Source organism: Oryx dammah, unplaced genomic scaffold, assembly GCF_014754425.2.
Source record: "Oryx dammah isolate SB20612 unplaced genomic scaffold, SCBI_Odam_1.1 HiC_scaffold_29, whole genome shotgun sequence".
NCBI lineage: Eukaryota > Metazoa > Chordata > Mammalia > Artiodactyla > Bovidae > Oryx > Oryx dammah.
The window spans coordinates 54055130-54069169 of NW_024070213.1; the positions used below are offsets into that span (position 1 = coordinate 54055130).

The 14040-nt window shown below is 40.1% G+C and overlaps 1 protein-coding gene across 2 annotated transcripts in view; it reads right to left on the minus strand.

Annotated features, from left to right (window-relative positions):
• Positions 1-8917: 8917 nt before the first annotated feature.
• Positions 8918-14040, minus strand: part of SLC17A8 (solute carrier family 17 member 8) — a 38940-nt gene continuing 33817 nt past the window's right edge. For both annotated transcript variants that reach the window (XM_040234908.1, XM_040234907.1), the window contains 2 exons: positions 11072-11199; positions 8918-9694 (listed from right to left, as the gene is read on the minus strand). In XM_040234908.1, coding sequence (XP_040090842.1) covers positions 9350-9694; positions 11072-11199 — 473 coding nt within the window. In that variant the 3' untranslated portion in view covers positions 8918-9349. The remainder of the gene's footprint in view (positions 9695-11071; positions 11200-14040) is intronic.

Sequence of the window (14040 nt, forward strand, 5' to 3'; positions counted from 1 at the left end):
ATATGTAAGAGGAAGACAGTAAAAAGTCCAGCATGTGTTGAATACACTCCATCAGGCTTTTATCCTCACCACTACATTAAAACAATTCTTATCAAGGTCACCAGTGACCTCCATGCCGCCGATTCCAATGGCCCATTCTCAGCCCTCTTACTTCATTTAACAGCAGCTTTGATGCAACTGATTGTGCCCTGACCCTATGCTAACAATCACCCCTCCTTCAAGCCATTCTTTCTTCACCTAGCAGCAGGATGCCATCCTCTCTGGGTCCCCTTCTCTAGCATGCTCCCTCACTTTTCCACATCCTCTGCTAACTCCTCCTCGTACCCTGACATCTCTCTCTGCTGGAGTGCTCCCAGGGCTCAATCGTGTGCAAGTCTTGATGATCTCATCTGGGTCTCGTGGCTTTAACTACCATCGGCGTGATGTGACAATGACTCATTGATGTACAGCTCCAGCTCTGACCTCTGCCCTGAAGCCCAGACTGCCTTCTACTGCCCACTGGTATTGCTACTCAGCAATCAATCAGTTCAGTTTAGTTCAGTCGCTCAGTCGTGTCTGACTCTTTGCAACCCCATGAATTGTAGCATGCCAGGCCTCCCTGTCCATCACCAACTCCCGGAGTTCACTCAGACTCACGTCCATCAAGTCAGTGACGCCATCCAGCCAGCTCATCCTCTGTTGTCCCCTTCTCCTCCTGCCCCCAATCCCTCCCAGCATCAGAGTCTTTTCCAATGAGTCAACTCTTCGCATGAGGTGGCCAGAGTACTAGAGTTCCAGCTTTAGCATCATTCCTTCCAAAGAACACCCAGGACCGATCAACAGGCAAATAAAATTCCCAAGTCAAACATGTCCAAAATGTTTGATCCTGGATTTCTCCCGCTACCAAGTCTGATCCTCCCCAGTCTTCTGCTTCTCAGCAAATGTTCTGTCTTCCTTCGAAATATGTCTAGAACCTGACCACTTTAAAAGACTTGGTGTTCTTTAAATATGCCAGGTATATTCCCACTTCATGCACGGCCTTTGTACTTGCTTTTTCTTATTCCTGGAACCCTTGGCCCAAATAGGCTCCTGACTTGCTTCCTCACTGCCTTTAGGTCTCTGCTGAAAGTTCACTACATCCGTGAATATGCCAACCCCCTCACTCCCTGTCCCCTTACCCTGTTCTATGTTTGTCTTTAGAACTTATCACCCTCTCACACGTCATATACTGAATTTAATTATCAACCTGCTTACTTGCAGTGTCTGTCTTCTAGAATGTAAGCTCTATGAGAGCAGAGACTTATTTTGTTCACTTATTTTCTATTCCCAGTGCCTAGACCATTGTAGGAGAAGGCAATGGCACCCCACTCCAGTACTTCTGCCTGGGAAATCCCATGGATGGAGGAGCCTGGTGGGCTGCAGTCCATGGGGTCGCTAGAGTCGGACACGACTGAGCGACTTCACTTTCACTTTTCACTTTCATGCACTGGAGAAGGAAATGGCAACCCACTCCTGCACTGGAGAAGGAAATGGCAACCCACTCCGGTGTTTTTGCCTGGAGAATCCCAGGGATGGGGAAGTCTGGTGGGCTGCCATCTATGGGGTCGCACAGAGTCGGACACGACTGAGTGACTTAGCAGCAGCAGCAGCAGACCATTATAGGTGCTCAATAATTGAAATGCTCATTATAGATGATAAATAATTATAGATTGAATAAGGGCATGGTGGGTGGCCTCTATAGGAAAGTATTGGGCAGGGGTCTACTTATTTTGATGGGAAAACCCCCAAATGTCAGTGACTGTAAGCCTTTCTCTTAGAAAGTGAGTTCTCACCCCTCACACTGTGGATCCTTAGGTCTCTTGCCTAGAGGGTATGAGCTTGATGACCAGCATTTTGGAAACTTGGCGCATGAATGTGGCTGAAAGTTTTCAGTGTTTAGGATGGAAACTTTTAATTAATACTCCTGTGTTTAATGAGTTTCATTCATTCATTTATTCACTTATTCAACAAATATTTACCAAGTGACTATTAAATGCCAAACACTGTTCTAGGTACTTGAGATTCATCAGTGACCAAAACAGACTGAAGTCTCTACCTTTTGGAATTTATATGCAGCTATGACAAGTGTTCTTGAATCCAGAGATTTCCTGTCCAGAAAATAAAGCTCCCATTTTGCACTACGTGTGGGGAGGGGCAGTTTAGTGGTTGAGCTCTGCAATTATAACTGCTCCTTACATGCACTTTCACTAGGGTTGCTACATCAGGCATTTCTAACCTTCAGCCAGCCCTGTGTTTTCAGATCCCCTCCTCTAACGTCAGTCTACCCACTCACTCTGTTCTCCAGAGGTACCTGTCCCTGGTACCTCCAACGTCTCAGCTTCCCCTCATTCGGTAACACAAAACAGCTTCCTTCTTTTCTGATTTGGTTCTGCTGAAGTCAGTTAAGACTGATGTATCCCTATTTCACTCCCCAAATGTGGTTGTCTCTTCCTTTCTCTTTGTCCTGGAAAATTTATGTGCTCTTTTATTCCTTTATTGTAATCTTAGGAAGTAGACTTACATTTAACCTGCCATGTTTGACCAATCAACCTGAAAATCACCTCTAGCATAATCATCCTTAAGTACATCAGATTTTGAAGAATATGTTTATTGAGCCTCTATTCTGCGCAGGGCATGTACTGAGCATCTGGAGAGTGTTTGTGTTTCCATATCTTGGATGTCTGAGAGAAATTCAATCTTCTGGCAACCCCCTGCAACTCCCCAACAACACCACCACACACACAGAGTAAGCATTAGGTTCAGCCTTCCTATCTGGGTAACCAGGAAAAATTGAGAAAATAGAGGGGTCCCTATTTTCCCTAGGGGTTTTCTTTCATCTCACTCCAGTCCAGCAGTTGGTGAGAAGAGGGATCTCACCTGTTCATCTGGTTTTTCACCTGGCCCTGTACTGGGATCTGGATCAAACTACCAGAGCTCATTCCATCAGTTCGCTCACACCTTCCTGAAATTACTGGGACATTCTCCTGACTTTAAAAATTACCATTGTCTGAAATTACTGCAGCCAGGAGAAGAGGTGGAGAACAGATTAAACATTGAATTAAGATTAATATTTAGTTAAGATTAATATGATATTGTAAATCAATATACTTCAACTTTTAAAAAAGAATTAAGATTAAAATATGGCCATTAGAGTTCCTGACTATAAGTTCTGCTCTGAAACACCATTTATATTTTAATACATAGTTAAATGCTACGGCTGCTAAGTCACTTCTGTGCGACCCCATAGACGGCAGCCCACCAGGCTCCCCTGTCCCTGGGATTCTTCAGACAAGAACACTGGAGTGGGTTGCCATTTCCTTCTCCAATGCATGAAAGTGAAAAGTGAAAAGGAAGTCGCTCAGTCGTGTCCAACCCTTAGCATGGACTGCAGCCTACCAGGCTCCTCCATCCATGGGATTTTCCAGGCAAGAGTACTGGAGTAGGGTGCCATTGCCTTCTCCAAATAGTTAAATACTTGGGAATAAATAGTTGAAATTTCCTCATTGAGTGGCTATGAGAATTAAATCAGATCATATGGCCCTAGCATAAGGTCCAGGATCCAGTGAGAAATGAAATTTAAAGAAAATTTCAGCTTCCTTAGCTCTTCAAATTGGTCTGCATGGCTATTAAGGCCAGGTTTGAATCAGACCAAATTTTACTGTACTTTAATGACTTTCGATTCTAATAAAGATATTAATCTCTGTGGTTTCTCCTGGAAGGGGCCCAAATAGCTCTTCCATACAAGATTTGCTCCCTACAACTTAGTTCCAACCTCCCAAAATACCGTGTAGCACAGTCACAGCATTTTTGGCACTCAGGGTTAGGAGAATCTTTCAATATGGCAAGTGAGAGTTCACAAGACCCCTACCTAGTAGAGTTGAGTAACAGAGGAACTCGTGCTCTCCCAGTAGTTCACACGCTCTCCTTTACTAGGGCAGAAATAACACTGCATTCCCAGGTAAGGTAGTGAAGAGCCAGTGTGCCTCCTTCTCCCTCCCCACTTCTTTGTTCACAGTGAAATCAAATCTTATAAAGAAGTGTGGCTATACATACAACGGAATACTACTCAACTGTAAAAAAGAATGAAGTATTGTCATGGACATCACCAGGGACAGATCAGAGATTCCCATACTAAGTGAAGTAAGTCACACTGAGAAAGACAGACATATACTATCACTTATATGTGGAATCTAAAAAATTATACAAATGAATCTACATACCAAAAAACTAGACTCAGACATAGAAAATAAACTTAAAGTTAGCAAAGGGGGGCGGGGGGAGGGGTGGATGAGTTAAGAGTATGTGTTAAGAGATACACACGACCTTATATAAAATAAACAACAAGGATTGTTACACAGGGAACAATATTCAATATCTTATAATAACCTACAAGTGTTCTCAGCTTTCTTAAAGCTGAGCGCTGAAGAATTGATGCTTTTGAACTGTGGTGTTGGAGAAGACTTTTGAGAGTCCCTTGGACTGCAAGGAGATCCAACCAGTCAATCCTAAAGGAAATCAGTCCTGACTATGCATTGGAAAGACTGATGCTCAAGCTGAAACTCCAATACTTTGGCTACCTAATGCGAAGAACTGACTCCTTAGAAAAGAGCCTGATGCTGGAAAATGTTGAAGTCATGAAAAGAAAGGGACAACAGAGGATGAGATGGTTGGATGGTATCACCAACTCGATGGACATGAGCTTGAGCAAGCTCCGGGAGTTGGTGATGCACAGGGAAGCTTGGTGTGCTGCAGTCCCTGGGGTTAGAAAGGGTAGGACACGACTGAGCAACTGAACTGAACTGAACCTATAATGGAAAAGAATCTAGAAAAGTATATTTTTAAAATTGCTTATATGTTCCAAATTGTGAACAACAAAATCCTGGGTACCTGACTGACTGTTTGGAATAAGCCTCCGGACCACTCAATCCAACCCACACTCAGCTAGTAACACAAGAGAGAAATAAACATTTGCTGATATTTGAGGTTTAATTTAATACCACAATAACCCTAGGGAAATAAATTAGTTCTAGAGAACTTGTAAAGATAAATTAAAAGGGACTTCAGCATCCATTAATGGCAGACTAGGTAGTTCAGACCAACTCCACACTAGAAAAGACAACAAAAAATGTTTTTAATGTCTGCTCAAAAGCACTGTGGAACCATCAAGGCAGTGAAAAATCACCTGGCCACCATCTGGCCATCTGGGAGAAGATGAAAGTCCAGAGAAGTAAGCCTGACATTTGAGGTCACTTTTCTCCTGGGAGCATTTGCTAATTATAACAAAGCCAGTGTTTGATATCTGAGTAGTTTGATAACCTGGTATAGACATAAAAGTTGGATGCTGGGGAAAACATGGTAGTGTGGGATGGACCCTGAAGTACTGTATTCCAGGAACAAGAGTGAATTGAAAGAGAAAGAGCCTCCACACTGCCTGTAGCCCAACTTCAGATCATCTGGGTGGCCCAGAATATCTCAGGCCTTTCAAATGAATTAAAGAGATTCCAGATTGCTAATGTCTTCAGGCTCTTAAAAGAAGCAAATGAAAATCCTTTCTGGAGAAAAAGGAAGCAAACACACACACACACACACACACACACACATTATTTTAAGCCTAAAATAAATGTATTTTTTCTAAAAAATTCTACAAGCATTTTTCAAATATAATTTTGGATATAATCAAAGAAAACGAAGCGCAGACTGAGATAAGATACTGTGAACAAGAGTCAGCAAAACCAGTAGAAAAATAGATGCACTCCAGATAGTGACACTGATCATACTTTAATTAGCTCCTTGAGTTCCAGGAAATCAAATACAGTGTTGAAAATTTCATCAGAGAACTGGAAATATTTTATTTAAGGATATAGCAGGATTGAAAAAGAACCACTAAATGTTCTAAAATTGAAAACACAATAACTGAAATTAAGAACACAATGAGTGGAGTTTAACTGAACCTTATATAGAGAGAAATAAAGAACTTAAAAATAAGTCAGAAGATATCCAAAATAACACAGATAGAGGCAAAAAGCCTGGAAAATACAGAAGTGATGGTCAGAGTGCTACCTGCAGACTAGCATCCGTTCTGGGTTCTCAGAAAGAGCCTACAGAAAAAAGGGGCCAAAAGCAGTATAGTAAGAGAGAGTGGCTGAAAATTTTCCAAAAGTGATGTAAGACATTGAGCTCCAGATTGAAAATAAAATTAAGTGGACTTGGCAGGGAAGAGAGAAAAGGCTACTTTCTTAAAAGTCAAAGATGACTCAAAGATTTATTTCCAGTGAAAGGGTGATGTAATTAACTGAGATAAGAAACAGGGAGGGAGGAAAAGGTCTGTTGGGCTCAGAAGGAATCAGTGTGAAATAGAAATAGTAGGTTCCAATTTTTACTTTGAATTTAACACCCAGGCAGGGATAATAAATGTGTCATTATTTCTTAAACAATTACTATTTTTCTTGTTATGTTCATGTTCCAAAACTTTCATTGTTTAAAAAGGACCAGTCAAACTTTCTTGTCTCAAGAATCTAGCACCTCAGGTCTCCTTCCCTTCTTGCTAGAATCCATAGTTTGCCTCTAAGAACTGACCTACAAATGGATATTTGCAACAAAATATACAGTAACTTGCAAACCATTCAATACACTTGCCTGATGTTCCAATATAATTATTCGTTTATTGCAACCTTTACTAACCCCATCACAACAAAATAATGTTTTTTCTACTTTTTAATACCATGACTTAGGACCCCATTTTTTAAATACTGCAAGGACAAGTGACAGGTGCCCTAAAGGCTTTGATTTATCAAAGTAATTTGTTGAATTTCTACATATGCTGCTGACTTCAAATGTTGGAGTAAGTGCAACTTTGTGTCACAATCTGCAATATTGCCTTAAGGATTACCATGAGTTCTTAAAATAGTTATTGACTTCATTAACAGAAGGAGAAAAGAAAACGCTGGCCAACATAAATTTCTCTCTGTTTTTTTTTTTTTACTTAGAAAACGGCACGACTTTCACAATAAATCCGGTCAAGAGTGAAAATGAAACAGCATGCTTTCTTTTCAACCCAAAAAAGGTTAAAATATGATAATGATGATAAGTAATGTTTATTGAGCACTTTCTATGTGCCAGAATTGTTCTAAGTTACATAGTTTCACTAAAGAGATTTAAATACATATAATAACATAAATGATATACCAGTGACATAAATAATACTATTTGATAGAGAGTCAGGCATTTCCCCCCAAAAGTATTCTTTTATAAAATACATTACAATTCTGCTGATACAGTTAGGGACCAGAAATATATATATACGGGAGAAACTAGAAAAAAAAAATCCTACAATGACAAACTATAAGTAAATCTACCATTTTTTCTATAATACTATCTTTTTCTTCTGAAAGTAGAATTAAAAATTTCAAAAACAATAAAAAGGAAAATAATTTTATTTTCAAGCAACATTTTTACATGCCAACATTGTTTTCAAATATCATTAAATTTTAAAATATATTTAGAGAGTATCCATGTTATTGCCTTATGCAAAGATAAGTTTTTCAACACTAACTATGGATCTAGTTGTCCCAGATGTTTACGTTCAGTATTTTACTGTTTTAACTACTGCTATGTTATTGTGGTTTCCCTGAATATCATTCTGAGTAAAGTCATTAGGAATACTTTAATCATAATTTTGTCTAATTGAACAAACTTCCTAGTATCACCAGCCAAAACGGCTAAAGACATACATTTTTTTTTAACAGAGGACTCTTCTAAGAGAATTTTACCTAATAAAATACATGAACCAACTTCTTAAACTACTAAATGTCTTAAAGATTTACAAATAATGTGGGACATTATTTAACCACATTCTTGACATTATGATGGGTTTAAATTATATTTTTTAGCTCACACAACACAGTTTGTAGGATCCTACTTCCCTAACCAGGGATTGAACTGGGCCCCCTGCAGTGGAATGGCAGAGTCCTAACCACAGGATGCCAGGGAATTCCCTGAAGGGGTGAAATTTAGTTTACTTCTTCTCAGCCATTCTGACCATCAGACTCCTGGAACTTTGCTATTTTGCTTAGTTTTTCATTTTTCCTCTTCTTTTTTTTTTAACCTATTTGAATCTCTCATATAGTCTGTGACTCTTGTTATTAAAAAAATATAAGAAAAGTATGAATTCATGTTATGAGCTTCCCTGGTGGCTCAGGTGGTAAAGAGTCTGCCTGCAATGCAGGAGACCTGGGTTTGATCCCTGGGTCGGGAAGATCCTCTGGAGAAGGAAATGGCAACCCACTCCAGTATTCTTGCCTGGAAAATCCCATGGACGGGGTTGCCTGGCAAGCTACAAACCATGGGGTCGTAAAGAGTTGGACATGACTTAGCAACTTCCACATGTATATGAATTCACAGACTCATTTGGCTCTCAGATTACCTAGGGCCCTAAGGATCTTTGAATCCAGTCCCCCATATGATGTTTGAATGTTCTTTGCCACATCAACCCAAATGTTTTCCATCCTCCATGCCTGCCAAGATAGGGAATTATCCACATGACAACACACTCCACTTACAGTTTTCATTATTAAAAATATCTCTTCTCACCTGAAGCAAAACCTTCTTGTCCAAAACTGACATCTATTTTGGACTCCACCAATCTCAACACTTGGAGTAGGAAATGGTAACCCACTCCAGTATTCCTCTCTGGGAATCCCATGAACAGAGGAGCCTGAAGGGCTGAAGTCCATGGGGTTGCAAAGAGCTGGACATGGCTGAGCATGCATGCATGCACGCAGTCTCAGCACTGCCTCTGGCAGGAGACCCTGAGCAAGTCCATCTTTTGTTGCTTTCTTTTCCTCAGTTGCAAAATGGGGATAAGAATTGTTATGTCATGGGGCGTGGAGATTAAATGAGAATGTAATAAAGCACAATACAGGGCCTTTGGAAGCAGTGGCCTTTATTAGGAATAGGAAACCCACTCCTGCATGGCTGCTCTCAGAAAGGCAGTAACAGCTATTTTTTTCTCTCCTCCAGGCCAAATATCCCCATTTCCTCCCATTTTTCTTAGAAAAACATGGCATTTTGTCTCTTATTGTTCCAATCATTCCTTCCTGAATAGTTTATTCTTTGACAGAAGAATCAACTGCAAATCAAAAAACTTATAGCCATACATTTTATGAACTTAGAGCAAGTTGTTTCCCTACTGCTGAGTAAATCTCTCTCCCTGCTCCCGGACGTGCAAAGTCCCTAGAGTTAACCCCCTGGCAAGCCAGCCTATGGAGAAGACAATGGGTATGGATACTTTCTGGTTCTAAAGTGCGGAGGAGCCAAAAGTGCCCCTCAGACATTAGGATGCATCTGAGAAGTTTTCCCCTTCATTCTGGTAGGATGTCAGCTCTTCCTCGTTGAGGGTCACCCCTCTCTGTCCTCTCCATTCCTTTCTCTGGACTTCACAATTCTGGGTGGTGGCTCCATATGACATCTTCTTTCTGGGACTGGCAAAACTCTCATGGTTGAGTTCTGTCTCCTCAGCTAATTCATCCTGGTCAATGATTCCACACTTCTCCTCAGAAAGGTTTTCGGGATCTGCCCACTCCTGTTTCTCTCCAGAAGCAAACACCCCATAGAAGATGACGCCACTGTAGTGCACCAAGGCAGCTATGAGGAACACATTCTGCCACTCCTCACGGGTCTGAACAAGGAAACAGTATCAATTAATATTTTAACCAAAAATGGAAATTAACAGTATCTTCAGGAGTCCTCCACTGGGACAAAAGCACTATGTCACCCCAAAGCAATGCTGTGCTTCCTGGGAAGACGTGTGGCAGATGCATGCCCAGGACCCAAATGGAATTTGAGGGTTTAAAAAAAATCAAAGTTAAGACTACAGTGAATATGCATTTTTTTAATTTAGAAAAATACTTTATAATATAAACATCCTGTGAGATCCTTGCTGCACCATTTCACAGCTCTCCTAAATATACAAATGAGGTTAAATTAAATTTGCTTTAGGAACCCACCATTGTAAATATCAGAGGTCTCCTTCGTGCTTGCTTTGGATACATGACAATTTGAGTCACGAAAATGCTCAGTTTGGACTGCCAGTAGCTTATGTATAATCATATCTTCTGTGAAAATATATTGTATAAAAAATAATGGGAATTTGTGTTGAAAGATTTCATAACAGAATTAATAATCATATTACCAATCCTGTCATCTCATGAACAGAGAGATAGTTTGGCTCCTCTGCCTGTAAAGTCACCAGAGCCCACCTTTCTTTTCTATCAAAAGATAAGAAATGTTACCCCACACTTTCTTCTCCAAGAAACTGGAAGAATTTCTGAAGTTATATTTTTAACAGGATATGCAACAACAAAGAAATAGTTGGGTAAAAATGCCATAGTATCAAACATGTTAATTTGCAGAAGGCAGCATATCTAAAACCCTTTCAAAGACAGAGATGAAGAATGTGGCCTGTGGCTGAATTCTGGATGGATCTGGGATCCTCCTGTACCACCCACCTTAGTCTAAACGCGCAAACGTGCCGTAACGACCTGCTGCCGCACCTGCGTAGGTTCTTAGGAAGGGCCATTAATGTCTTGTTTGTTTTCTTCATAATAAGGAAGTATAACTGCACTAATATTTTCATGCTGGAGCATGCTAAGCAATAACTGGAAATGGCGATAAAGTCTAATTACTTGGAATTATAAAACAACCTTGGGTAATTTATTTATCTTGAGTTGATTGCCTCAGTTTCTTTTTTGTGTCTTTAAACAGTCTTTATGGTATTATCACTTCTTCTACACACACACACACACACACACACACACACACACACACCCCTTCTATTTCTCAGTTTAAGAAACATAGAACCAAACATCAGTCAGTCCTGCTGCCATCAATAAATGATCATTTTTTTAAAAGAAGAAAAAAAAAAAAAAAGAAGCTCAAGTGACTCAGCCAAGTCAAGGACATACACATTTACACAGGCTGGGATAGGGCCTTGAGACTTTGTGCAGTATTTCGGTCCTCTCATACTGTAACCCACAACCCCAAAGGAAACCATTACCTTGTGCTTGGTCATTGCACCCACAATAAGGGGACAGACCATTCCAGAGAGGGTTCCCACTCCATTTGAGATTCCCATGAGAATGCTGGCGTAGCGAGGGGCAATATCCAAGTGGTTGACATTGAAACCTACAGTGAAGCCAAACATCTCAAAATCAGACTCAGGAACAGAATTCCAAATACATTTTGGAAAATATTTAGCTTTCCCCAACTCTCATCAATCTCTTTCCTCTGCTAATGGATACCTTTACCAAAAGGGCTGGCTTGAGGATTGTCAGGCTGTGTCTGCTCACAGCAGAAAACCATGCTGTGATTAATTCAGTTCAGTTCAGTCGCTCAGTTGTGTCCGACTCTTTGCGACCCTGAATTGCATTAGCAGTGGCTAAAATGGGTTCTTCATGGGGAGAATTATGGCACCTCTACCTTCTCGGCTTGAAACCCCAAAATAATGATGTTTGGGGCAATACTGAAAAGCACAGCCTGGATCACACTTATTCAGAGTAAGCAATCACACAATCACATTGTTGTTGTTTAGTCCCTAAGTTGAATTCGACTTTTTTGCAACCCATGGACTGTAGCCCTCCAGGTTCCTCTGATCATGGGATTTCCCAGGCAAGAATACTGGAGTGGGTTGCCATTTCCTTCTCCAGGGGATCTTCTTAACCCTGCAATGCAGGCAGATTCTTTACCACTGAGCCACCAGGGAACCACCTGAGCCACCAGGTAAGCCCACACAATCACATACAGTGTGATTAAAACTAAATCTTGCTTCATAATATCCTCCTTCCTAGCTCTCAGCTCACTCCCAAAAGGTTACCACAGGTAGGTCTGCCTTAGTACCACGGGGCATGTTATAAAGGGCTCTTTTTGGATAAGAAAGACTTATACAAACATTTGCAGGATCCTGTGTAATTTACAAAACACTTCCACATACATACTTGATTTGGAATTTGTAAATCTGGATTCGAATCTTATTCTTATCTCTTAAACAAGTCATCTTTAGGACTTTGTTTCCTCATCTCTATTTTGAGGGTCATATTACTCCTTAACTCATAAAGATGCTGTGAGATGAGACTTAGGGGAAATATGTATGTGAGAGCTCTATGGCCAACAGCTGAGCTCTAGCAACTATCACGGTGCCAATATCAGCATCGCTGCTGTTGCTGCCACTGTAAAACACACCCGTCACTCTGGGGTCTTTTATGAATAGGTAATGCTGCAAGGAGTGGTAAAATAAAAAATCACCAGTACCTCACTATTCATCTGCTTTTCAGGAAAAAAGAATGAGTGGAATGAAGGAAGCGGGAAGGCAGAGGGACAAGGCTTTGAAAGAGGAGGCATTGGGCACTGGGAACCAACTCTGCCAGTGTAGCTTAGGGTTGCATTTTAGAGTCAGACCTTGGATCTGGCTGTTTAATTGAGATGCAAACCTGGACAAATGATTTAATCTTTCTGAACTTCAGCTTCTTCATCTATAAACTGGGATAATCATTCTTATAAAACTGTTGTAAGAATTAAGATAAATAATATATGTCAATTACATAGGTACAAAGAGGTGAAAGCCAACATGTTCTTTGCAGTACAACCTCCATCTACCCAGTTTACTTTCCTGAGCTGGCAAAGTGTCCGGTGCATAGTAGGTACTCAATATATAATTGTTTAATTAATTACCAACTTGAACTCTGAAATTACAGCAGTGGGTTGTAGGTCTTATTTACTCATATTTTTATTTTCCCTTGTCTTGCTTTTTAATGCTCTATTTTGTGCAAATAACTAAAAATATAATATAAAAAAAATTTCTAACCCAGCCTATTGGCTGCTTGTTTTATTTCCTACCTCTGTTCAGAGAGAATTTTAAGAAAACCTTTCTGGAATAAACATACCTTCTCTTTCAGACCAAAGTGGCAGAATATCAGAATATAAAACAGCTGCAAGATTAATTAATCTTACTATTTATTTGAATGTGATAAACACTTTATTAGAAAAGAACCCAGAGATAAGAAGCAATTAATATGATTGGCGAGTATTATATTCTGATAGACATCTGCGTTCAGCTCAAGATAATATGAGAAAAACCATTTAGGTTTCTAGCTACACAATCCTGGGGCTTGGGGGGAAAATCATTGGGAAACTGAGATACTAATAGATTTTTTTTTTTTGAAGCAGACACATAAAGTAAGTTACACACAAGTTGAGAGAGTCTGTCTTCTCTATATAGGACATCTTCTAAAGCAGATATCACCCATTCTTTGTATCTTTCTAATCTCACCTGTTTCAGCTCTTCTATTTATAATCAATTCCTAAACTGAGCAAGTCCCCCTTGGCATCCCTATTAACTCCTTATAAAGTTGACATACAGCAGATCCTAAGGAATCATTCTCCCCATGACCATAGGCCCTCCCATAGTCTCACTGTTGGATCAGATAAACCATTATTCCAATCCTAATCACTTAATTTACCTGAGTAAGTTAAGTCACCTCCCAAGCCTCAGTGTCCTCACTAGTAAAATGAACATAGCAATACTCTTCTCATCAGGCTGCTACAGGGATTAAATGAGTTCATACCTTAAAAGTGACCAGCATGGTGTAAATGCTGGAAAAAAAAAATTTCTCTCCGTTTGATTGTTGCTTAAACTGGCAATCTGGGGACAATATGAGCCTGAATATTTCAATATCTCTGTGGACAGGATATGAATCTCTTTTGCATTACAGGGCTATCAAAAGAAGATGTCCCTTAACATCCTGCTGGGAACAATTCATGACTGCTCTATCGTTGCTATTCAAAGTGAGGACTATTGATCAGTGGTGTCAACTTCACTGGGGAGCCTGCTCAAAATGCAGGATCTCAGGCTCCACTCTACACTAAATCAGAATCTGCATTTTTGCAAGATCCTAAGGTGACTTGTATGCACCATTAAATTTTGAGAAGTATTGGGCTAGATTGAATAATAATTGAACAACCGTAGTGAAT